Source organism: Gymnoscopelus braueri (genome assembly GCF_963280865.1).
Source record: "Gymnoscopelus braueri genome assembly, chromosome: 7".
Taxonomy (NCBI): domain Eukaryota; kingdom Metazoa; phylum Chordata; class Actinopteri; order Myctophiformes; family Myctophidae; genus Gymnoscopelus; species Gymnoscopelus braueri.
In genome coordinates this window covers 43,915,244-43,942,814 of record NC_137608.1, presented here as the reverse complement: position 1 = coordinate 43,942,814, position 27,571 = coordinate 43,915,244, and the positions used below count along the sequence as shown (strand labels likewise).

The following is a 27,571-nucleotide window of genomic DNA, read 5'->3' as shown; positions in this document are numbered from 1 at the left end:
TCTGTTTTTTTTTTTTTTTTTTTTTTGGGGGGGGACAGTGTTCTGTCACTATGAACGTCAGATCTAAAAAAATAAAATAAAAAAAAAAGCTGTTAAAATATGTGATCTAACCTAAGGCCTATCCGCGCACCTTTTAAGCTGTGGCGGCTCAGGGGTGGAGTTATGAAAAATTTCTACTGTACCATTCATCCTAAGATATCATAACGTCATAGAAAAGGTAAGAAAACTTTAGTCCAAAATTCCCCTTTAAGTGTTGATTTAAGTATACACACACACATCGCAGTGTGTAAGAGTTAATTTAACTATGCACAGACAGCATAGCAACTAAGAGTTAAAACCATTAAGACCTGTGTCATTTTAGAATTCTTTGGCTATTCAAAAATAGCAGATCTACAAGCTCATAGCAGAGTGCCGCGCTATGAGCTTGTAGATCTGCTATTTTTGAAAAATCGTGAACATTTTTTTAAAAATATTTATTTCAAAAAAACTGTTAGGATTTAGAAAAACATTTTTGAATCGGCCTCAGGCCATTACCTCTTTTCTATCGATTAGTCACCCCATGGAGACTTGGATATTGTTTTGTTTTTAATTGTCTACATTTTTATCCCGCGATTTTGTAACCCTATTTTTTACACCCAGCGCCAATTGTCTATGTAATCCTGGGCACAACCTTCCCTCTGCCAACTTAGGGAGGCCAGGGCCGAGCTCATGCCTCCTTCAATGCATGAGAGCCAACTGACCGTCTTGTCACCTGACAGGGGAGAGTTTCCCTGGTTGGACGTAGCGCGTGGAAGGAACACGTTATTCCAACCAGTTCCCTTCCCCTCCATCAGGCGTCCCGGCTGGCCAGGGGGAGGCAGTATAGTGACCAGGATTACTACATGTTTTTGTGACGGTATTAACTACCCTAGGAGACACGGGGAGAACATGCAAACTCCACACAGAAAGGCCCTTTCGCCAACCCCACCTAGGGTATGGGCGCTGATGACGCGGAGGAGAGAACACGCCCCCAGCGCCCACAGCGTCCCCTGCGGGAATCGAACCCAGGACCTTCTAGCTGTGAGGCGACAGCGCTACCGACTGTGCCACCGTGCCCCCGATATTGTTTTGTTTTTGTTGCATTACTAAGCCAATAATTTGATGGTAAGGCAGCGGTTCCGGTAGGAGACAGAAAAGGAAGACTCTTTGTGTCTCCTACCGGAACCGCTGCCAGCCATCAAATTATTGGCTTAGGAATGCAACAACAACAACAACAAAAAAAGTCTCCATGGGGTGACTAATCGATAAAAAAAAAAGTCATTTTGGGGGTGAACTACCCCTTTAACACATTCCATGCCAGAGTTTAATCTCATAATGTACTCACCAGTGCCAGCGTTTTATTGTTGTTTTTTTGTTTTTATCATGTCGCCACAGACCTCGCTAAATAAGTTAAAAGTGCGCGTTCATTTGGTTCTAAACACACAGCGGATCCGTGAGAAACGTCCAGCGAAAACAGTTTCCAAATGCGAGCCGCCATCTTGAAGCTACAGCCGATACACGCTAAACAGTGATCAGCGAGGAGAAAAACAACAAACCGAGAAAATCGAGTTTTAAACAGGATCCCAGACAGGAAGCGGATACGATCGAAAAAACCGGAACCCGAATAATTCCGTTTCCGACCGAAAACCGGAAACGGAAATGGATCAAAAAAATTCGGAAAGTGCACCTTGGGCGATTAACATGGGAATCGGCGGTTCGCGTAGATCTACGCGACTGGCACGCTGCGGCTTTAAATAGGTTCGCGTAGATCTACGCGATTGGCATTCAATGTGTTAATGGGTTAAATAAACACTGCGAGCGCACGCAGCCACGTGTAAATTCCTCCGAGCTCCACGCACGACGCACCTTGAGGTTCTTGGGCTGCTGCCGCAGCTCCAGCACGTGCTTGCGGTGGAGCTCGCGCTCGCGGCGGTTGTTGTACTCGATCTGGTTCTCCAGCTCGGTCTGGTGCTGCAGGCGGATGAGGTCCATGCGGAGCTTCTGCAGGGTCTTGAGCTGCCGCTGCTCCAGCTCCTGCGTGGACTCGTCGTGGCGGATCAGCATGGCGTGCTCCATCTCCTTCTGCGTCTTCTTCTTGTTCAGCTCCTTGAGACACAAAAACAAAACATACCGGGTGTCAGTGTTAACCCTTTATAAAGACCAGGAACGCATCCGTGTGTCTTTTTAAGATTTCTTTGGGCTATTCAAAAATAGCAGATCAAGTTCATAGCGCTATGAACTTGTAGATCTGCTATTTTTGAAAAATCTTGAAAATTTGTGCAAATCATTGAATGAATATATATATTTTTTTTTAAGCGATAATTTTTTTACTCAAATCTTTGCTTCTGGGGGGTCCCTGGAATAGAATATTTTGAGATGGGGTCCGTGGCCAAATACATATAGTTTTGGGGGTCCTTGACATGAAGAAAGAACCACTGATTATAGAAACATACTTAAAAAAAAAAAAAATGTTAGGATTTAGAAGACATCTGTAGAATCCCCCAGAAGCAAAGATTTGAGTTACAAATGTTCGCTTTAAAAAATATATATATTCAAAGATTTTAAAAAATTGTCATGATTTAAAAAAAATCACACCCAGTGTGAAGTGGGCGGTGTGGTCACAGTGGTCATCACAGTGATGGAAGTTCACTTAAAGAAAAGTAATATTTCTGAAGTGTGTGGTGCTATTTATTAACAATAAACAATAAATAAACAATGGTTGGTCCACAATGGGTGATTCACTTAAAAAAAAAACATAAATGTGTTTTTTTTTAAGTGTGCATAGCCCTATAAATAGGACTATGCACATGTGTCATGTGTTTCACTAGCCAATCACAGTCCTGAATAGAGTCAGCCAATAGATTTGCATTGAATGTGTCGGGGTTAGGGGTGTACAATGGTGGCCAATCACGGTGCAGGGTTAGGGGGGTACAATGGTGGCCAGTGATTTGCATTGAATGTGTAGGGTTAGGGGGGTGCAATGGTGGCCAATCACAGTGCGGCGAATGTCGATGTCCAAACCACACATATAGGGGCGGTTGCACCGCCCAAAAAATTGCAGATCTACAAGCTCATAGCGCGGCACTCGGTTAATGGGTTAATTTATCCATGTGTGAATTGAGGGTTCTCTCCGTCTCTCGAGCACTTTGGTAAACAGAAAATACATTTTCACGTGGGTAAAAAAAATGTCATCCGATCAGGAGAGAACGCCACAAAGATCATTTACCAGCTTGTGTTTCCAGTTCTAATTTTGTCTGCTCGTTTATGTGCTTCATCACTTCCAATGTTGCTCGTTTATTCTGTATGAAGTCCCTCTCTCTCGAGTATTTTTCAGTGAAGGATCAATGACAATGAGGTTCCTGAACACCTGGGTGTGGAATTTATTTTTTGGAAGCCACTAGGGATGTTTCTGTGAATTCTCTGTGAGTGCAATCGATGACGTTGGCCTTCGTGTAGTTTCTGTCAACGAGTTGAGCAGGACATTCACACCGTTCTCTATTTGTATTCAATAATGTACATTAATAGGCTTTGGAACAGCCTGCACTTCTATATTAGAAGTGCTAATTCTATTGAGGCTTTTAAATCCCTTCTTAAAACACACACTTTTATTCTTTAGCTTTTAATCACACTTAAGTGTACGTCTTGATCTGCTTGTTGTATGTGACGTGTGACTACGTTGTTGTTGCACTTGCATACTTTCCTGTTGATGTTTTTTTTGTCTGTACAGCACTTTGGTCAATTTTGTTGTAAATGTGCTTTATAAATAAAGTTTGATTTGATTGATCACATCTGACTGATTTGATTGTTTATTAGAAAAAGATGGCAACAATAGTTCAAATGTGAATCATGCAACAATTTACACTACCACCACCAGCAGCAAAAGTATATTAACCCATTAAGACCTGGAACTGTGTCATTTTTTTATTTGAGCTAAAAAGCATTATTTTACACTTTGGGCTATTCAAAAATAGCAGATCTACAAGCTCATAGCGCGGCACCGAGTGCCGCGCTATGAGCTTGTAGATCTGCTATTTTTGAAAATTCGTGAAAATTCGTGAAAATCTTTGAAAATATATATTTTTAAAGCGAACATTTTTAACTCAAATCGTTGCTTCTGGGGGGTCCCTGGAACAAAATATTTTGATGGGGGTCCGCGGCCAAATACATATAATTTTGGGGGTCCTTGACATGAAAAAGATTGAGAACCACTGATATAGAAACATACGTTTTTCAGAATACTGTTGAGATTTAGGAGACATGTAGAATCAGCTTCAGGTCTCAATGGGTTAAGGTATTAACGCGTGATCATTTAGGTGCTCGTAAATCAACCCAGAAACATGTAGTGTTGTCGTCTAAAACATTGATTCTCAAAGTGGGGTCCGGGACCCCCAGGGGTCCTTGTGAGGGTTCTAGAATAAAGTTTGAGAACCAGTGATTTAGGTGCTCGTACATCAACCCAGAGACATTTAGCACTGTGGTCTAAAAACGTGACTTGTGTTGTGTGTCACTGTGTTTTATTTTTCTCAGGCCCCTCTATTACTTCCACCAGATTTACTCCACAGATCTGGAGATTACAGCATTGTTGCCTCGCTTTAGTTTTTTAATATGCTTAAGACTTAGTGGGGAAACACCTCCCTGCTCCGCAAAACAATAGACATCATTAGGACAGGAACAGTCCAGTGTGCTGGGAAAAGGCTCTTGGTTGCACGTCACAGAAGCCGTTTGGAGCCCAAGTTCTACAAGTTCACACGAAGGTCAGAAACAAAAACTAGCGATAAGCAAAGGGGACATTTTGTGGTCTCCGGTGGGAAGGGGAAATGACTTTTACTGCTTCACCCAGCAGACGGCTGCTCAGATGGCTCAGATGAGCACACAGGGGGAGCTGTTAGGGGTTAACCCCTAAAACCCTGTATACTTTGTTAACCGTGGTCCCCCAGGGCTCTTGCCTTGGCCACATCCTTTTTCGCCTCAACAGCAAATCTCTTTGCCGAAGATAGACGACCTACAAGCTCACAACGCATTGCCTTGCAAGTTGTAGATCTTCTATTTTCACCAAATGCTTTACCGTTATGACATGCCCAGACAAGTGGTTAAGTGGAAACAGACTAGGTGAGCTGAGGTTCAAACCGGCTACCGTCCGATTCCCAGACTCGCTATCCACTCAGCTATGGATGCCCCAATTTAATTACATGTAGGAGGCATTTGAAATCCAGTTCTTAAATTGGATATGGATAGATTTGGGCCCAGGGTCACAAAAAACACTCTCAAATTAATATTGGCCCATAGTTGAACATTAATATACAGCACAATCCTGGGTGTTAATTTAACTCCCTTAACTCTTTGACTGCCAGAGTATTTTCATAAAGTACTCCCCCATTGCCAGCAATTTTTGTGTTTTTTTTATTTTTATATTTTGAAAATTTTCATGAAAATAATTGATCAGACTGTTTTTTAAAGACGCAGCACAAATCCGCCACCAGAGAGCAGCACATGATAGCTTGATCAGCTCCTGGTGTCACTGTTTACCTTCTTGAGCGATTAGACAGGGAAAACCATGAAAACGGATGTGACGTCCTCCCAGATTGTTTTGATCGTCAAAATTACGTTGTGATACACGACGGCGATGACTGATCGTCACCCAGACCATAGATTATAGAAGAGAAGCTGTCCGTTTGTCCGTCATACCGTGTGAAAAACCGTTTGTTTACCTATTTTGGACGAAATGACCGGGGGAAAATAATCAAAAACCGGAAACGGAACCCAGGACATGAAACCGGATGCAGATATGGGTGAAGTAAGTGGAACTCGAGAATAACATTGAATTTTAAGCAGCATAGCGCGATCAGAGATTAAACAATGAACGCAAATCCAACGCGTCAAACGCGTCAATGGCGTGGGTGGATTAAGTAGTTATTGACGCGTTTTCGAGTCAATGGCGTTTATAGAGTTAAAATCAATTTCTATACATTCTAAATTTTAATTATCATTTTACCAAAGTCACAAGAACAGACTTTCATCACCCAAGAAACATGGTAAAAGTGAGATCGGAAAGATGCAGAATTGCTAATACATGCTCTTATTACAAGCCAGACTACTGGAACTCCCTACCTCTCGGATCTGCTCCTGCTCAAACTCGTGCCTCTTGACCATGACCTTGCGCCTGAAGCCGCGGCAGTTCCTCTCGTAGAAGATCCGCTGCTGGCCCAGGAGCTGGGCCTCCTCCTCGGCCTGGGAGTGCTGCATGTTCTCCTTGTGCTTGGACAGACGCTCCTGCTTCTCCTTCTTGGGTGTGCTGTGATCCTCGTTCATCTCCTGAGAAGAGAAGAGAGGAGGTGCAGAGGAGTTAGGTCACACTGGTTCTCTCTCACGTCTGGTCCGGGGGGACGACCACCACCACCAGCGGTCCAAATGGACCCGCAGGGGTCTGGAACTCAGAGAGTGTGGAAACAAAATGTGACATTGACCAGTTCACAAACAAATTCACCTAGTGGTGGAAAGTAACTAAGTACATTTACTCAAGTACTGTACTTAAGTACAATTTTGAGGTATTTGTACTTTACTTGAGTATTTCCAATTTCCAATATTTTTTACTTCTACTCCACTACATCTCAGAGGCAAATATTGTACTTTTACTCCACTACATTTACTTGAAAACTTTAGTTACTAGTTACTTTTCAGATATAAATTATGATATAATGAAACATACACTAACCACTTTAAACCTATTTTAAACCTAGGCTATTTGAAAATAGCAGATCTACAAGCTCACAACGCGTCGCATCGCGACGCGTTGTGAGCTTGTAGATCGGCTATTTTCAAATATTTAGTACTTTTACTTTTGGTACTTTAAGTACATTTTGATGCCAATACTTCTGTACTTTTACTCAAGTACATTTTTAATTCTGGACTTTTACTTGTAACAGAGTATTTTTATATTGCAGAATTTATACTTTTACTTAAGTAAAGAATTTGAGTACTTTTTCCACCACTGCAGAGGAAACCATGCAAGGCATCAACCTGCTCACAGGGAGCAGTTAGGGGTTCAGTGTCTCGCTCAAGGACACTTCGACAGCAACCCAGGGATTGACCCGGGAACGTTCCGATTCCCAAGCGGCCGCTCCTGAGCTAACTGCCGCCCCAGAACACTAATGCTTTTCTTTAGCGTAGATTGGGGTTCTAGTTTAGTTCAGAGGTTCTCATTTTCTTGATTGAAAATGCATGTCAAGCCCCCAGCATGCATTAGGCCACAGACCACCATTTGATGGTATTATTTATCTTTAGGACCCCAATTTACACTGTAAAATCCTCGACGTGACGTTAAGAAACAGTCGGAGACAGAGTTAGGAGATATAAGCTTACGGTTAGAGGCAGAGCAGGGAGTAAAGGGATGGGTTGCCACAGAAGCACGGGTTTGTCAGCGAGCTTATGCAGCAAAATGTTGATGGGGAATTTCACAGACCTAAATTCCATTGTTCTGAAGTGAGGAGAACATATACTATATAGAGTGTGACAAACGATATCTACTGTATGTCTTCTCCCACAAAATGTGTAAGTTTACCGTGTACGCCTGTGATGTCAAACGCGTCATCGTCCGCGTTGTTTTCATGTCATCTTATGATGCGAAGAGACACATTTTGATGTCACAGGCATTCGTGTGAGAAATACACAGACGATATAGGGTATCGTTTCCCCACAATATACTATAATCTCCTCACATCAGTGGGATTTGGGTTCAAAATGGGCAAAATGTCCCTTTAATTGAACTCGGAGAGTGTGAAAAATACATCCATAAGGGTCAGCGTTAAGCTGCCGCACCGAATTCTGTAAGGCAGTGGTTCTCAAAGTGGGGTCTGAGGACCCCCCAGGGGGTCCTTGAGGGTGTGCCGGGGGATCCCCAGCAAAATGAGTAAATATAGCATAAAAATCTGTTTAACCGATTTAACCGAATCTGTTTAACCGATTTAAATAGCAGATATACAAGCTCATAGCGCGGCACCGAGTGCCGCGCTATGAACTTGTAGATCTGCTATTTTTGAAAAATCTTTTTTTTTTTTCAAAATATTGTTAGGATTTAGAAGACATTTCTAGAATCTTCTCAGGTCTTAATGGGTTAAAACATTTTTGGAGCCGACTCATAAAATGTACATTTTGCCGCTTCAAGTTTAATTCCCTCTTCAAAGCAGACCATGTCGTCATGAACCGACCCTTCTGCCCTGAACCACAGACGACCTCCATAGAGAGAGAGAGAGAGAGAGTGGTGTAATAGAGACGATTTCGACTAATCTTTCCGCCTCCAGCAGGAGGTTTCTTTCTCTTTCATGGACTTGAAATATCGTTGCCGTCGGCCAGAGACCTCGTATCTCCATATTTCAACTTTTTATGCGTCTTGTTTTGGAAACGAATTCCCCCCCCCCCCCCCGACAATGCTTTGTCGTACAAGCGCGTCGTGCAAAAGGTAGCGAAGGTAGACGATCTACAAGCTCACAACGTGTCACATCGCGACAGATTTGGGAGCTTGCAGATCTGCCATTTCCGCTACTTTTGAAAACATTTAACCCATTAAGACCTGGAACGCATCTGTGTCAGTTTGAGAGATTTTACACTTTGGCTGTTAAAAAATAGCAGATATACAAGCTCATAGCGCGGCACCGAGTGCCGCGCTATGAGCTTGTAGATCAGCTATTTTTGAAAAATTATGAAAATGTGTGCAAATCTTTGAATATATATTGTTTTAAAGCGAACATTTTTAACTCAAATCTTTGCTTCTGGGGGTCCCTGGAACAAAATATTTTGAGATGGGGGTTGGCGGCCGAATACATATAATTTTGGGGGTCCTTGTTTGAGCACCACTAATCTAGAAACATAAGTTTTTCAGAATACTGTTGAGATTTAGAAGACATTTGTAGAATCGGCTTCAGGTCTTGGGTTAAGGTGAAAGTGGTTAAGTCTGTGTAAATATTGGATCCAATGAAAAGTATTAACAAGAGCTTGTCACTAATTAATAATAACTACATTGGATCCATTGGAACACAGGTTCTTCTTTCACATTTCCTGAAAAGTACCAGCTTTGGACATACAAGGTTTACAGCAGACAGCGACAATATAATCTACAGCTCTCTGGATAATGCACTTAGCACATGAGCGTGAGCCACGGTCTCTGTGGCCTTTTTTCTTTCTTTAAATTCCACTGTAGCTTACAGTTTGTAGGAAATATCTCTTCCTGCAGTGATGCTCTCTTTTAACCGTGCTGCTGACCTAATTTTGGTCACTTATCTCCTAACTGACAACGACGAGAAAAAAAAGAAACACAGCGTGAAACGCTCAGCCCACAACCGCGTTCTCTTGGCGTGGTGTTCGTTTGTTCCGTTTCAAGGTTGCGGAGGCACACAAATTCACACACACACGCGTGTGCATGTGCTTCTGTTCGTGTGCCCGTGGTATGTACTGTACATGTGTAGGTACACAGTGAGTAGGCAGGGTGACTCAACGCAACTTCCAACTGGGTTGCGTCGGAGGCACTTGAACGTACGTGTGTGTGTACATATGTTCACTTTAAAAAAATATATATATATATTCAAAGATTTGCAAAAAAAAATCACGAAAAAAAAACAACAGATCTACAAGCTCATAGCGCAGCACTCGGTGCCGCGCTATGAGCTTGTATATCTGCTATTTTTTGAATAGCCAAAGAAAGATCTGGGTGCGTCGGAGGCACTTGAACTTACATGTTTTGTGTACACAGTCAGTGTTAATTTATACTTAGTCGTGGGTGGCGAAAATCTGACTGGCTGACAACATTGTGAGCTTGTACATCTGATATTATTTCCAGGGTGGTGGTGGGGGTGGGAGGGGGAGGGAGGACTTGGCCACCCACCGAGGAGTAAATGTAACAAACAAACAACAACCAAAGGAAAGTTTTGCGGACCTCCTTAATCTTCTCCTTGCAGAGTTTGTACTGCTTCTTTTGGTTATCCAAGAATGTGGTCAGCTCCTTCTTCTGCTGGGCCACGATCTGCTGCTGGAACTTCTTCTCGTCTGCCAGCGCAGTCTTCATCTGTGGGGACACACACAACATGGAGACGTGCATGAGGAGGAGGAGGGTGGGGGGGGGGTAGCTTTCTAGCCTGGAGGAGGTCACACGCAGTGGTGGACAGTAACAAAGTACACTTACTTGAGTACTGTATTTAAAGGAGTAGTTCACCCAAAAAAAAACAAAAACAAACATGAAACACTGAATCTGTGTTGATTTTTTTGTTTGTTTTTATCGCATTCCTAAGCCATTAATTTGATGACCGGGTGGTCTCTCCCGGTAGGAGACTCGAAGAGTCTCCATTGATTCTCCTACCGGAGAGACCGCCGGTCATCACATTATTGGCTTAGGAATGTGGATTTTTTTTTTTAAATCTTCAGGAATTCGCGTCATGGGGTGTGTAATTGATAGAAAATAAGTCATTCTTTTGGGTGAACTACTCCTTTAAGTTACAAAAATCTTTTGTCATCTGTACTTTTTTTTAGGGATACTACATTTCAAAGACAAATATTGCACTTTTGACCTCACTTCTACAAAGGGAAAAAAAGTACATTATGAATTAACCTGGAACGCATCTGTGTCACTTTAGATTTCTTTGGCCATTCAAAAATAGCAGATATACAAGCTCGTAGCGCGGCACTCGGTATTTTTGAAAAAAATTAAAAAATAATTACGATTTTTTTAAAAGAATCGCCTCAGGTCTTAATGGGTTAACCACTTAAAGGGTTGATTGACGAGATGTCAATCTCGAGATTTCAATCTCGTCTAGCGAGACTTCCGGTGGGCCGCCTTCAAGACAATCACATTGCATAGTGTTCTGTCACTATGAACGTCAGACCTCACCAAAAAAAAAAGAGGGGGAAAATCTATCAAAATATGCGATCTAGCGCAAGGCCTATCCGCGCACGTTTTTAGCTGTGGCGGACCCGGGATGGCGTTAGGAAATTTTTCTACTGTACCATTCATCCTAAGATATCATAACATCATAGAAAAAGGTAAGAAAACCGTGGTCCAAAATTCCCCTTTAAGCCCTATTACAAAAATTGTGAAAATAGCAGATCTACAAGCTCGCAACGTGTTGCGAGCTTGTAGATCTGCTATTTTTTTTCTTCTTCACACAGTTGAGTTAATATTTGACCAGGAGTATCTATACTTTTTGACTCAAGTACTGTGGGGTTGAGTACTTATATAGTCCACCACTGGACACAGGCTGCATCAACAACATCTACACTGGAATGCTATAATGAACCCTTGGGCTAAATGCGCGTCGGCTATAGCAACTCAAGCGTGAGAAAGACAGGATGTACAAGCCTTGTGATGTCATCAGAGTGCATTTCCAGAGCATGTTTATTTTTAATGATCAATCGATCGATTGTGTGCCACCTTGGATGAATGGAATCGACGTAGTATACTTTTAAGTTCTTATTTATTGATATCACCTTTTAATATTAATATATATTATATCGTCTCTGTCGGGTGGAAACCCTGTCCAAAACTGTAGACTTGAGTAAAAGTACAAAAGTATTGGCATCAAAATGTACTTAAAAGTACCAAAAGTAAAAGTACTAAAATATTTAAAAATAGCAGATCTACAAGACCACAACGCGTCGCGATGCGACGCGTTGTGAGCTTGTAGATCGGCTATTTTCAAATAGCCTACGTATAAAATAGGGCTAAAGTGGTTAAAGTATGTTTCATAATATCATAATTGATATCTGAAGTAACGAGTAACGAAAGTTTTCGAATAATCGTAGTGGAGTAAACGTACAATATTTGCCTCTGAGATGTAGTGGAGTAGAAGTAAAAGTATTGGAAATTGGAAATACTCAAGTAAAGTACAAAGACCTCAAAATTGTACTTAAGTACAGTACTTAAGTACAGAGCTTGTGGATCTGCTACTTTTGATGCTTTTGTGTGACTCTGTAGTATAATCAAGTAGGAGGTTAATTTGCGAGAAAAAAAAATGAAAAAGTTAGAATATGGAGATAGGAGGTTTCTCCCCCCGACAGCAACGATGTATAGTTACATTATGATTAAATCATTAAAATCATAAGTGTTTTGCAAGGTTGAGAACCACTGGTGTTCGTGAAAACATCTCCCTGGGTGGCATGGTGCTCCTCCATGGCGTGCTGCGTACTAATCTGAGAGATATGCAGTACTGTATGTTTTCTTGCCATGTGACCCTGCGTGTGACCTACTTTTCTTTTTTAACCCTTTTTTAACCCCTTGGCAGCGGCTGGATTGTCCGTATCCAAACGTCTCCTACAGCGTAGTGCTTCATTGGCGGTTGGAGAAGCTCCAAATGGTTGCCGTCGTCGGGCCGAACCCTTGTATCTCCACATTTCAACTTTTTATGTTTTTTTCCCCCCGTAAATGTATGCCCTATAAGCTCATCTACAAGGCCAGATAAGCAATTTTCACTATTTCTGTGAAAGCGATAGTGGTAAATTAATTCTGTCTGTGTGGTTTAGTAAATATTGAAACAATGAACAGTATTAACAAGAGCTTGTGACTAATTACATTTTTTTTTTTTTTTTTTTAATAATAACATGGAATGATAACACACGCTTTGCATGGAAATGCAAAGCGTCATGATCATTAACTTCAACCTTTATCTCTCTTTCTCTCTCTCTCTCTCTCTCTCGCTCTCTCTCAGGGGTGTAGAATGAAGGCCTAGTCTTGGCAATCGCCAATGGCTGAGATTTCAAAACACCACTTTTCCAAGCACAGTAATGAGCATTACATTCCACCGGCACATGTGCCTGCTATACAGTATAAGACCGTTTTAATGAACATCATGTCCCCCCCCTATTCTCCTCACCACCTCGTAACGGTCAATTTTTAACCTGACATCCATATATTTGGCATGCCATTACAGGCAAACCTTTTCAAAGAGTTGATATAGCAAAAAGAATCGTAGCTATTTTATACTTCGTTCTCGACAATGGCTCCCATTTGATCACGTGTGAACTAGCTTTGAGGATTGTTGCAAGCGGAGACAACTCATTCAAGACTGACGTCTAGTACAGCAACAGTGGTTCTCAAAGTGGGGTCTGGGGACCCCCCACGGGTCAATCATTTTAACCCCTTTATCCGTATTGTATACGTTGGGCGTTAAAAATAAATAAATCTACAAGCTTCACAGCGCGTCACTTCGTGCAGCGCTGTGAGCTTGTACTATTTAAAAAAATAATCTTTATAGTGTTTGAGAAAATAATCTTAACACAAATGTTCTCCTCTGGGGATCCCTGGCACCAAACATTTTCAGGTGGGGCAAATAAATATCAATATGGGGGTCCTTGGCATAGAGTTCTCAACAGGCCTGAAAATTAAGGCCCGGCCCTAACTGGGCCCTAACTGGGCCGGCCCGAACAATTACCACAATTGTAGGCCCAAAACCCCCCCAAAAGTGTCATAATGAGCCCAATGTCCTCAAAGTCACGCATCTAACAAGCTTAGAACCGAGCAGATTGGACCTTCCGTTCCAGAGATAATGGTCGATATTTGAGTTTTGGCCATTTTCGGACAAAACACGGGCTAGGAAGGTCGGACGACGGCGAACTAGATATCCGAGTAAAGTTCACTTTGAGCAGCATCCAACGCATCCAACGCATCCACTGCCATTTCCATCGGCCTCACCGTTCGGCCGCTAAGGGCAGTTGAAATTTATTTTTGGGGGAAATAGATTTTTTATTTTCGGCGGAACTCGAGGCTCGGCTCGGCCCGACTAATTAGCATCCATTTTCGGCCCAGACCCCGGCCCGAAAACGTCGGTCGGGTACGGTCGGGTTCGGGGCAGAATTTGAGAACTCTACCTTGGCACGAAAAAGTTTGAGAACCACTGTACTTACAGCACTGTTTCTCATCAACGTCGGAACAAATGGACCCTTATGGGTCTGTAATCACCCCACACACACACACACACACACACACGCCCGCCAACCACCTCTTCCTCTCCTCTCCTCTCACCTCCTTGTCGGCGTGCGCGGCGTGCCGCTTGGCCAGCTTCTCCAGCTCGATGTAGGCGTTGTTGGCCTGCGTCTCCACCTCCTTCTGCAGCTTGAGGCGGTGTTCGTCCATCTCCGCCTTCAGCTTGTTCTCCAGGGCGATCAGCTGCTTCTGGTGCTGCCGCCGCATGCGCTTGTAGCCCGACATCTGCTCGCGCAGCTCGTTCTCCTGCTCATGCTCGTGGATCTGCTTGGTCACCTGCGTCGTCGGGGAAAAAGACGAAGTTTTACTCGGATGTTTTACTTATAAACCAAACCGATTTAAGACCGGGAACTCTGATTTCTTTGGCTAGTCAAAAATAGCAGATATACAAGCTCATAGGGCGGCACCGAGTGCCGCGCTATGAGCTTGTAGATCTGCTATTTTTTTTTATTTGTGCAAATCTTTGTATATATATATATATATATATATATATTTTTTAAAGCAAACATTTGTTACTCAAATCTTTGCTTCTGAGGAAGCAGTTTTATTTTTATTTTTCTGTTTGTGGTGCTCAAACTTTTTCATGTCAAGGACCCGCCAAAATGATGTTGTATTTGGCTGCGGACCCCCATCTCAAAATATGTTGTTCCAGGCACCCCCCAGAAGCAAAGATTTGAGTTACAAATGCTCTCTGTAAAAAATATATATATTCAAAGATTTGCAGACATTTTCAGGATTTAAAGAAAAAATTGCAGATCTACAAGCTCATAGCGCGGCACTCGGTGCCGCACTATGAGCTTGTAGATCTGCTATTTTTTTGAATAGCCAAAGAAATCTTAAAAATGACACAGATGCGTTCCCGGTCTAAAAGGGTTAAGTCATAGTAACAATACGACAATACGATAAAAAAATTATTCTGTTACATGTAGAAGGCCCGTTAGTCAAAATGTCTCCTTGCTCATGTCTTGGTGGATCTGCTCGGCCACCTGTCGGCGCCGGCGGTAGTGGAAGAAGTACTTGGATGTTTTACTGAAGTAAAAAGTGTCAATATGACTGCCGAATTGTCCTGTCAGTTTTTCTTTTCTGTTGTGTTTTTCTGTTTTGTCTTTTAGTGTTTTTCTTTTAGTTTATTTGCTGAAAAAATTATTGTACAATGTGAAATTTCTCTGCAGAAAAGCAAATAAACGTCTTTGTTCAACAAAGAAAAAGTGCCAATATCACAATGTAGGAAATACACTGTTATAAGTTAAAGTCATGTATTCATGTATTGGGGGGGGGGTCGACCAAGGTTAGGAAAATGGGCGCACATAAGCAGTGGTGGAGGAAGTATTGTATTGTATTTTTTTTCAAGACGCTGTTACAGGTAAAAGTCCTGTATTTAAAATGTATTTTTACAAGATGTAGATGTAGGTTGTAGATCAGCTATTTACAAATTGCCGGGAGTAAAAAAATTCTTGTGGACCTGCTTGTGGTCACCTGTTGGCAGTGGTTTTCACTTAAGTAAAAGCAGCAATACCACAATATAAAAATGACTGTTAAAAGTCGAGGGCCTGTAGTGAAAAGTACAAAAGTATCGGCATAAAAAAAAAAGTATAAAATAGGTGTGTTTTGTAATAATAATCTAAATCTACAAAGAAACTTGTAACAAAAGTTTTCAACTAAATGTACTGGAGTAAAAAGTTATGAGTAGAAGTATAAATTATATTCAAGTAAAGTAAAAGGACCTCAAAAGTGTACTTGAGTACAGCACTTGAGTAAATGTACTTCGTTACATTTCCACCACTGCTGTTGGGGGTGTTGTGGGGGACAAGAGAGGTGACAGAGGTTAGGAAAAATGCCACACATGGGACACATGGGATATTTGCTCTGCCTTTTCAGAAGGCTCCTTGTGTTTGACATGTAATACGGTACGCGATGAGATGGCACGGCCAAACAGCTACTGAGAACGTGCACCCAGTTCCCTCGTTTTGTCAGCTGTCCTTTTTTCCACGAGTTCATTATCAATCGGTGAATCCAGGCCAGCTATTTCTGACAGGGAGTGAAAAGCGGAAATGTATTTAAAGCTATAACGTCTCTTCGTTGATCTTGATACATAGAAATCGCTCGACAAGCAAGAAGCACGTTTTAGCTGGCCCTGGGGGAGATAAAGAAAGAGACCTTGGAAAAGCTATACTGAAGTCCCTCAGCTCCCTGTTTGGATGAGGTTACCACCGCAGCCCCAACAAAAGCCCTTTCATCTGAATAGCGCGCGCGCTTGTACGCACGCATGCACACGCACACACACACACACACACACACACACACCACAGATCACAGAGCTCAGGCGTCCACAACGCAACCAAGGAAATTCTAAGACAAATGCAGTGAGGGAACCAAATATCATCTAAACAGCTAAAAGATCTTCTAAATGACTTTCATAACAGCTCTCTCCCCAACTCGAGCAAAAACAACCGCCGCTAACTAAAGCCCTGTCAGGGCTACCCCCCCCCCCCCAACTCTCCCAACAAAGCCTTTCCCCTGTCCCCCCCCCTTGCACCAACCTGAGGACAGAAAGGGTTCTCCACGTCCAGGTAATACTCGCTCCGCATCTTCTCATAACTCCCGCCCGAGCTCCGTAGGCCAAACATGATGGCGACGACGTTAACCAAGCTCGCCAGCATCCAGAATCCTTGTGCGGCGCATCCTATGCCTGACAGACCCCCACAGCCGGCCAATGCCTACCGCCCCCTCCCCCCGCGACCCCCCCCAACGCGCCGATGCTGCCCCGAGTCCAACCCTATAGGACGAGGACCCCCCCCCCCCGCGCAACCCCCCTGGTCGCACGCCCTGGGCAGGCGGGTGGCAGAGTGCGAGCCGTGTGAACTGCGAATGAGGCAGGCCGGCTCCTCGGGCCAACAGGAACACAGAGACGGCCTTTTAGTGTGGCTAAACGCTAAAGCGGCGGACAGCAGGTGGGTCACATGAATACCTCATTGAGAAAGAAAGTGAGAGATGTCGGGAATGGGAGGGGCATGGGGGGGGGGGTGGAAGAAAGGAATCGGGAGGGGAGAGAGAGATGGAGGGAGGGAGAGAGAGAGGTGAAGCTGAGAGTGAGAGTGAGAGAGAGATGGGGGTGACGCTGGGAGTGAGGGAGAAGGGGGGAGAAAGAGAGAGAGAGATGGGGGGGGGTAGAGAAAACGGGAGAGAGAGGTATGGGGGTACGCGGCAAAAGAAAAGTGTTGATCCAACTCTGATAAGTGTTAGATCTGAGTAATTAATCCATTTGTAACTCCAAGAGGGCATGAATGTATCCGAATGGGTAAATCAACACTTGACCGTGTGGGAAAATAGAAAGATTGATAGGTAAGGGGGGGAGGGAGGGGGCAGGGAGAGGAGAGATGGAGGGAGGAGGAGAGGTGGGCCTTCCCCCACTTTAATCTGGCTGGTAGCTGAATCAATACCCCTACTGTATGTAAGAGCACCGACTCCCAATCCCAGTCACTTGCTTTCGCTGCCACAAGCAGCACCCGCTGCCACAAAGGGGCCAAAGTCACGTCATGTGACGGCTCCTTTCACACAGGGATCAGAGAGTGCACCAGGCAGAGGATCATGATATTTTTGGCGCAAGCCAAGCGGCGAGCGCCGCCCCTATAGGGAGAGATTAGTGGCCGAGTGCGCGGCTGAAACTGATTAATTAGAGCGGTCGCTCTCTCTTTGGCCTGGTCGAGGTGCTTTTTTTACTGAAAGAAACTCGCAGCTGCGAGGAACACCTGACGTGTTTTTTGGATTTTTTTCTTTTTTTTTTTGACAATGAATTAACTCTCCAAAGAGATGTTTTGCCGCATCTGGAACCCTTGTGTTGATGGAGTGAACAGCTGCATGCTTTACATACCTTAACTTAAATTAACCTTATTAAAACGATGAAAAAAAAAATTGAAGTCTCGCTAGACGAGATTGAAATCTCGAGATTTCAATCTCGTCTAGCGAGACTTCAATTTTTTTTCTTTTTTCTTTTGCATAGTGTTCTGTCACTATGAACTTTCAGAGTGACAGAACACTATGCAAAAAAAAGCCATTAACTCATTCAAGTGCCTGACTTATTTCTGGCCCCTTTAAACACTTTCAAAAAATCTACAAGCTCACAACACGATGTGAGCTTGTAGATGATTTATTTTTTTCTACTTTTGTGCAACACCGTTGCATGACAAAGTTGGGCTTTAATTTACCCCAAAACTAAAAATGGAGATAGGAGGTTTCTGCCCGACAGCAACTACATGGTAAAATCATCAGGCTAAACAGAGGAAGCAGAAACCTCTTTTGTGCCCGTCGCTTCTACTCTGTTTCCTGCACGCACGCACGCACACGCACACACACACACACACACACACAGCATCCTCCTCAGTCCGTTAGGGACTCCAGAGGGGATCTGTTAAAATGACAACCTCTCTGAGATCTGACATCTCAACTGCCCCAGAAGGACTCCATGAATTCCAGCTTTTATTTCCATTTTTTGGGGGGGTAGGTATGGTTGGGGTAGTTACAGAACCCAGGTAAAGACTGCTTTTGGCCAGCACTAAACAAATAATTGCACAGTGAAGGGGAACTTTAGACCAGAGACCAGAGAAGGACAACCGGTTTGACAGGCATTACGCCCCGGACCACCGTTTGATACGATCGTTGTTGTTTTTTTTGTTTGTTTTTCTCGGGGACCCCGATCTACACTATGACATCCTCTGTGTTCATTTAACTCTGAGAGCGTACAAATGGAACCAAATGAGACCATTTTTGTTCCATTTGTACACTGCAACGTGGTCAGTGGAGGCCCCATTTGGCTGATAAACGATGAATATTACACTGATCATTTAAAAAAACGTCGAGTAAAGATCCAGGATGAAATGTTTGGTGACATCACTCTGCTCACATGAACCCTCTCCCACCCTCTCTCTCTCTCTCTCTCCTCCAGATGGCGCTCTCTCTCTGCCTCCAGGTCCTCCGCTCTCTGTCGCTTCAGTCTAGAGATGCTGACCACTATCTGATTAATTCATTGACCGACGTGACTTAGACAGCATGTTATTTAGACAGATGCCAGGTGCACTGATTACCTGGTTATCCTATATCCTATATACGCACTGATATACCTGGTTTATTATCCTATAACGTTTCAAATGTACAGAATGTATTAGGTATTAGGTATTTAGATAGCGTGTTGCTTAGACAGAAGCTGCATTGTTTAGCTGCTATATCCTAGTCTCTTTGAGGCCCTTACACCGTTCTCTCTGCACTCTGTCTGTGTGATTTCTTTACCCGTACTGTACTGACTACAGGTTCAATAAACACTTTCAATCCGGGGACGCATCTCTGTCATTTTAGATTTCTTTGGCTATTCTAAAATAGCAGATATACAAGCTCATAGTGCGGCATCGAGTGCCACGCTATTTTGTTTTAAATCGTGAACATTTTTGCAAATCTTTGAATAAATAATTTTTTAAAGCGAACATTTGTAACTCAAATCTTTGCTTCTGGGGGGTCCCTGGAACAAAATATTTGACAAACGTTCGCTTTAAAAAATATATATATTTTAAAGATTTTCAAAAATAGCAGATCTACAAGCTGCTATTTTTTTTTATAGCCAAAGAAATCTATGCGTTCCCGGATTGAATGGGAATAATTATCGTGTAATTGTACCAAGGACGCCGCTCCGCCGTCTCAATCTCCGCAAGCCCTCTCTTCTTCTACCTCTCCACATCTCTCCATCGTCCTGGCACCTTTGTCTCCCCCCCCCACACACACACACACACACACACAAACACGTCTCTCTCCCAGCATCTGTCTCCTCTCCCCCTCCCTTCTCGTTCGTCTCTCTCTCTCTCTCTCTCTCCCTCCTTGTTCGTCTCTCACTCACTACTCTCTCCCTCCCTCTCTCTCTCTCTCTCTCTCTCTACCTGCTCATTCCGGTCTCAGTGAGCCGAGGCCAATCTGGGGACGGCTCTGTGTTCAGCGGGAAAGCGATGATGTCATGTGTTTGGCGCTGGGCGGGCGAGGAGGTGTCACATGGTTGGAGAGAGAGCCACTATCAGCCTCTCCCCCTCGACATAAACGGAACTGATTGATACTTTTTGTTGCGTCTCCAGCGCCGCGTGCCGAAAAAAACTGTCCCATCTACACGCTCACAATGTGATGCGACGCTTACACACAGTGGTGGAAAGTAACTAAGTACATTTACTCAAGTACTGTACTTAAGTACAATTTTGAGGTATTTGTACTTTACTTGAGTATTTCCAATTTCCAATACTTTTACTTTTACTTCTACTCCACTACATCTCAGAGGCAAATATTGTACTTTTACTCCACTACAATTACTTGAAAACTTTAGTTACTAGTTACTTTTCAGATATAAATTATGATATTACGAAACATACATTAACCACTTTAACCCTATTTTATAACTAGGCTATTTGAAAATAGCCGATCTACAAGCTCACAACGCGTCGCATCGCGACGCGTTGTGAGCTTGTAGATCTGCTATTTTCAAATATTTAGTACTTTTACTTTTGGTACTTTAAGTACATTTTGATGCCAATACTTTTGTACTTTTACTCAAGTAAATTTTGAATTCTGGACTTTTACTTGTAACAGAGTATTTTTATATTGCAGTATTGGTACTTTTACTTAAGTAGAGAATTTGAGTACTTTTTCCACCACTGCACACATTGTGAGCTTGTAGATCGTCTATTTCTGGCACAACAGCGTCGAGTATAAATCATGCATAAACAGCCGTGGTGAATAACAGAAAGTGTGTCCTTGGCCGATGAAGCCCTCATCTTTGTCCACACGCAAAGAATACTTCCAGATGTTCTCAAAAGGACATCTGATAGCTGTTTGAGCACTACTGCTATGATGAAATAGTAGTTTTCATGGTTAATTAAACCCGATGGGACACTGGTTTTGTTGATTATTGCAAGTGATGGTACGCTAACGCTCAGATCGCTAACATCCTACAGTAGATCAAATGTGCGCGTACTGATAAAAGGAGCCTGGAAGTCGACGCCAGTGAGCCCATTAGCTGGAAAATAAGTGTCACACTTTCCGCTTAAAGACAGTAGGAGGATGCGTGCATGCACACACACACGACTACACACGTCTCACACACACACACACACACACACACACACACACACACACACACACATACACACACAGCGTCCATTCTCAGCTTGTGTAATACCTGGTTTAAGACAACACAGAATTGACTCATAATTACAACCGCTGGGTCGTGGGAGGACACACATGTAATACACACACACACACACACACACACACACACACACACACATACACACACGTGCACGTGCATTACAACTACTAGGCTGCTTACTGGAGCCCGTAACCATGACAACAGACAGAGAGAGAGAGAGAGAGAGAGATCCCTTCCCCTTCAACTCACAACATTGAACATGGAGTAGGGCCTGAGAATGATGTATTAGCAACTGCTGGAGAGGAAGTCTGTGTTTGCGGGGGGGGGGGGGGTGGGGGGGGGGGGACAAAGACGATGGGTGAATGAAGGAGAGGAGAGGATAAGATAAGATAGGGAAGAGGAGAGGAGGATGCCACCACCAGGAAGCATAGAGGAGGTACAGAGATGTGGGAAGATTAAAGATGAGAGTAAAAGACAAAAGGAGAGACTTTAATGAACAGGTGAAGGAAGAGTTACAAATGGATGAATTAGCATCAAGGATTTGACTGTTCAGAGGAAAAGAGGGACCTGTCTCAGTCGGGGAACGGAAGCACACACACACACACACTTGAAAATGTAATCATACACCCTCCGCCGGCGATGTTTTCATCCTTTGTGGGCTCTTTTAGCGCGGCGAGACATTACATCACCACTAGCCTCGACGGCCACTGCTCTCCCAGCCACAGGCAGCTCTCAGACAGAGAGACGCAAAGCAAGTCTGCACTGGCGGAAAAAAAGTATCGACAGCCTGCAAACAATCTCGCCACTCACTGGAAAAAAACACTTTTGACTCTCTCTCTCGTAAATTGTTTTACCTTTTTCAATGCACTGCGTCGAACAGGGCTTTATCAAAGTGCTTTAGCAAAAAACGTGCCAAGTCCCAAGGACCTGTGTGGCCGACAAAACACAACCAAAAGTATAATTCGTCAACGTAAAAGTGTTTGGTTGCCTAAAAATGACAATGTTTGTCATCTTTGCAGTGCTGCAACAGTTTAGGACGAACTAATGGAACTTAATGGATTAAAAAATAATATTGATTTTAATCAAATCTATTGTGGGGCAAATCTCACAAAGTGTAGCGATTCAGCTTAACCCAATAAGACCTGGAACGCATCTGTGTAATTTTTTGATTTGAGCTAAAAGGCATTATTTTACACTTTGGCTATTCAAAAATAGCAGATCTACAAGCTCATAACGCGGCACCGAGTGCCGCGCTACGAGCTTGTAGATCTGCTATTTTTTGAAAAATCATGAAAATGGGTGCAAATCTTTGAATACATATTTTCTTTCAAAGCGAACATTTTTCACTCAAGTCTTTGGGTCCCTTGAACAACATATTTTGAGATGGGGGTCGGCGGCCAAATACATATCATTTTGGGGGTCCTTGACATGAAAATGTTTGAGCACCACTGACATAGAAACATAGGCTTTTCAGAAAACTGTTAAGGATTTAGAAGACATTTTGTAGAATCGGCCTCAGGTCTTAATGGGTTACAGTGAGTTGTTAATGAGACTCAATTTAGTCGGTTATGAACAATCAAATGTGTTTACGCTCCTATTATTCGATTAATCGCAAAAGTAATCCAGACCATAATCGCTAAGACAATAATCGACAGTTTGCTGCCCTACATTCTTATTCCTGAAAGATGGAGTTTTCATGGGAAACTGACCAGTGAGGCCGACTTGATGGTGGCGAAGCGACTTTGGTTCTTGTAGTTGTGAGCCTGGCTGCTCTTGTCCGAGACGACAGGTCTCACCTCTGGCCGGTGGTCCCTGTGAACCGCCTGTGAATCGTCCCAGTTATAGTGCTGTATATCCTGAAACACACAAAGGTTTTCAAGATTATTCAAAAATGTCCACAATTTCCACATTTTTTCCCAAAATGGCAGGTCTACAAGCTCACCACGGATGTTTTGGGTCTATGATCTACCTGAGGAGGAATGCCCAGCCTGGTTGGCAATGGAGCAGCATGCGAGTAGCCCAGTATCACTTGGATCTTTGATTTGTGCCCCACTACCGTTAAGCAAACGTCATAAGACAAATAGCCCAGTTATTCAAGGTTCCTTAAGGATATGGTCACAGTTCAGAATTCACTTTAAACTTAAAAAGGCCCTCATCACTTCCCCCATCCGGGCGAACTGTAATTTTGTTCCTTCTCTCACAGATCCATCCTATCAGCTTTGGTATAGGAGGGGAATTAAGTGTGTGAAGGACCTCTTTAAAGAGGGACACTTCATTTCTTTTGAGCAGTTGAAGAGGGATTTTGATATTCCACAATCGAGCTTCTTTAAATATCTACGAGTACGCAGTTTTATCATAAGACACTTTTCCCTGGCAACTCCACAAGGTGCCTGGGTGGACGAGTGCTTGAGCTGGGACCCGGGAGGCAGGGGCATAGTTTCTAGGGTATATGACAGCATCCAGAGGGTAGCTTCCCCGTCGCTTAATCACGTAGCAAGGGCTTGGGAGGAAGAGCTAGGGATGGATCTGCCCGTTTCAATTTGGCAGTCGGCAGTTTCACTGGTACATTCATCTTCAATTTGCATAAGGCATGGGTTGATACAATTCAAGGTTTTACACAGGTTGCATCTATCCCCAAGTAGACTAGCTACTTTCTATCCCAATTTAGATCCAGCTTGTGTTAGGTGTAATCAGGACCCAGCTACCCTTAGCCACATGTTTTGGTCGTTTCAGTAGACTGACTACATTCTGGACGGAGGTATTTAGTACCTTTTCATATATGTGTAGGGCAACTATAGACCCCAATCCAGTGACTGCATTGTTTGGTGTTCTCCCACAGGGAACACCAATAGCGAATCACCAAGCTGAAGCTATAGCCTTCTCCTCTTTACTTGCTAGACGACTGATATTGTTCAGTTGGAAAAAAGTGGCTCCGCCATCCCACAAACACTGGGTGGCGGATGTTATCTCACATTTAACCCATTAAGACCTGGAACTGTGTCATTTTTTGATTTGAGCTAAAAAAGCATTATTTTACACTTTGGGCTATTCAAAAATAGCAGATATACAAGCTCATAGCGCGGCACCGAGTGCCGCGCTACGAGCTTGTATATCTGCTATTTTTGAAAATTCGTGAAAATATGTGCAAATCTTTGAATATATATATTTTTAAAGCGAACATTTTTAACTCAAATCTTTGCTTCTGGGGGTCCCTGGAACAACATATTTTGATGGGGGTCCGCGGCCAAATACATATAATTTTGGGGGTCCTTGACATGAAAAAGATTTAGCACCACCGATATAGAAACACACGTTTTTCAGAAAACTGTTGAGATTTAGGAGACATGTAGAATCGGTTTCAGGTCTCAATGGGTTAAAACTTGAACAGCTTAAATATACGATCAGAGGCTCCACTCAGAAGTATACTAGAGTCTGGCAACCGTTCCTGTCATATTTTGAGGAGGTGTATTCTACTGTTGCAATATAGCCATTGTAGTATAGCCATTTGCCTTTCTTCCCCCCCCTCCCTTCCCCCTTTCTTCCCAGTTATTTGATTTTGCTGTTTTACTGATTTTTCTTTCATCTTTCTTTCCTTTTTTTTTTTTTTCATTCTCTTATTGACTGTAATTTTTGTGGTATTAATACCGTTTGTCATGACAATATATTGCACTAAAATGTCCTTGCATTTTCGGTCAATTGATTAACTCTTACCCTGCCAGAGTTTTTTCAGAACAGTCTGTAGCCTCTGCCAGGGTTTTGACCGATTTTGGTACCTTTTCGCATAGCCACAAAATATTTTTCTCAAGTATGATTGATCCCCAGAAAATTTCTAATCACAGATGAGATTCAGGTGTGGTTTCACAAATGTCAACGAGGTCAATTTGACCTTGTTGTCATGTGTTGTTTGATGTTTGAAAATAGCTCAAAACCAGTGGTTTCAAACCAAAAAACATTGTGAATTGTTTGTCCGTTTCAATTTTAACATTGAAGTGGATGGAGCAGCAAATCTTTGGAAATTGTTATCTCCTTATTCGTTTGGAATATCGAAAAGGTGTCAATACTAAATAATTAGAGAATCTTTTTAGATTTTTTTTTTTTTTCAGGACGTTTTTAAACGTCTTTGGCAGGCAACAGCTAATTTCTCAAAGACGTTTATAAACGTCTTTGGCAGTTATAGAGTTAATGGTGGATATGAATATTTGTTTAATTTGATATTGTGTACTAGTGTCTGTGGTGTTGTGTAGTTTGTTATATGTTGTTACGTGTATGTCTTGAAAAATCAATAAAAACATTTGAATAATACAAGCTCACCACGCATCACATCGCGACACATTGTGACCTTGTAGATCCACTCTTTTCGAACAGCCAAAGTATAAAATAGGGTTAAAGTGATTAAACTGGTTTTCCTGCTATTTAAGTCATTTTGGAACACCATTGAACACTCTCAAGGACCCCTGGCCTGGAGGTCCTGGAGCCCACTTTGAGAACCACTGGTGTAAACTACCACATGCCTCCTCTTTGCACCCGACAGTGAGGAGCTTTATTTCTAGGAGGTTCACGCTATATTCTCCAGATCCCTCCGCAGATTAAGTGCCTTGACTCACCAGCAGGGGTCACTAGTGCAGAGACATGGACACAATCCATTGCCTGCTTCTCACCCAAGAACACTGATTGTGTTGGCCCGACCACCTGGCCAAGCCGGACCCTACCCCGAAGCCCCTACACCATAATGAGGAATTCTCAACAACTGCGACGTGAATTTTACGCCGACAGAGTAAACGCCAATGGTGGCAGATTTTCGGTTCATTCAGAACTACAGTCACGCCATCTTGAAACTGCGGACGAGCCCAGGAGACCAATGTGTTCACTGCCATCTGAAAACAATGCGTGTCATTTCCTCTCGTTCCGTATACAAACGCAGACGGCAGCTGACACAGTGGGTGCGACATAGTTATTCAGACTCGTGTCACAAGACAAAAAGAAAAATGACAGTGCAATGACAGCCATACCCTGCTGCTTTTGAACGCACGCCGGATATTCAGATTGTGGCCTCCATATTGTGTGTGTGTGTGTGTGTGTGTGTGTGTGTGTGTGTGTGTGTGTGTGTGTGTGTATGCAAACACAAGACATCTGATAAGCGTCTTTGTTCTTCTGGTGCGATTGTGTGTCAGTGAAGTGACTTGATGTGGTGAGCAGGAGAGAGAGAGCGTATATGTGTGTGTGTGTGTGTGTGTGTGTGTGTGTGTGTGTGTGTGTGTGTGTGTGTGTGTGTGAGAGAGAGAGAGAACGTGTTGGATGGTTTCCATGGTTTCAACTTGAGGCACAGGCGTTAACACGTGTTCTTGAAAACACAGAGTAACACGCGGGATGTTTGTAGAAGCAGTGTGTGTGCACTGCTTCCATTATGCTGCGTTCGCTCACGCTGGCACCTCCAAAGCCACAGGCTACCGTTCATTTTCAATAGAAGCCAGCGACATGACGATACGAAGCGGCGCCCGACGTTTGCAGCTGCTACATAATCTGCAAAGCTACAATCCGAGTTGAGCTGGCTCCAACTGCAGCTACAAAGCTACAAAACGACCGAGTGATGTTTAACCATTTCCACTCGCCTTCTCTCTTCACACAATTCCTGCTTGTCACAGAAAACTAATTATTTCTGTCAACCAGTTCCATGTTTAGTTTTAACCCCAGGCTTTATATTTTCCTTTATATTGTTTCTGTCGGGTGGAAACATGTGCAAAACTGTTACTTTTCAGGATTCAAATTCAAAAGTAGCAAAAGGCCACTTTTGATAGTTTTGTGTGACGCTGTAGCAAGATTAAGTAGGGCATTAACTTACGAAAAAACACATGGAGTTCAGAGGTTTCTGCCCAACAGCAACGACATTTTCCTTTATATTTCTCTCGCTCGTCGGACCTATGCTTGACGCCAACGAGCGCGCTGATCAACACTTCAACAGCAGCCCGGCTACAGATATGCTGCTTCACTCTGTAGCTTTGTATCTTCTGTAGATGCCAGGGTGAACATTGGCATTAGTCCAACACACACCGTTCTCACTCTAGAGCTCTGTTCAGACTCCAGGCAATTCTCATTTGTTCCTCAAATACGATCTTTAGGACAGAGTGTTGTCCACACTGTTATTTGCAAAGCGATCAGATTTGTGTATTCAGACATTGTCGCCCTATCTGCATTCGTTTTTTGGGGGTAAATAATGTAAAGACAACGACGTATGTATGAAAGCAGCCGAACTACAAACTCACACAACGCGTCGCGAGCTTATAGTCTGGCTATTTTTGGGGCGATTGACACAGTCGTGCGACAAAGTATAAGTCAGGCTTCAGTGTCAGAGTGTCCAGACTGGGATCAGATTTGAATTGGAATTCATACCACCTATGATAGGAATGTGGTTCAAATAAAAA

General features: G+C 43.1%; 1 protein-coding gene across 1 annotated transcript in view; it reads right to left on the bottom strand.

The window, feature by feature from the left end:
- taok3a (TAO kinase 3a) overlaps positions 1-27,571 on the bottom strand; it is a 63,952-nt gene that overhangs the window by 9,547 nt on the left and 26,834 nt on the right. The window contains exons 12-16 of the mRNA XM_080433880.1: positions 22,862-23,008; positions 14,018-14,254; positions 9,944-10,072; positions 6,127-6,330; positions 1,885-2,124 (exon numbers count right to left, since the gene is read on the bottom strand). Of these exons, the coding sequence (XP_080290006.1) occupies positions 1,885-2,124; positions 6,127-6,330; positions 9,944-10,072; positions 14,018-14,254; positions 22,862-23,008 (957 nt within the window). The remainder of the gene's footprint in view (positions 1-1,884; positions 2,125-6,126; positions 6,331-9,943; positions 10,073-14,017; positions 14,255-22,861; positions 23,009-27,571) is intronic.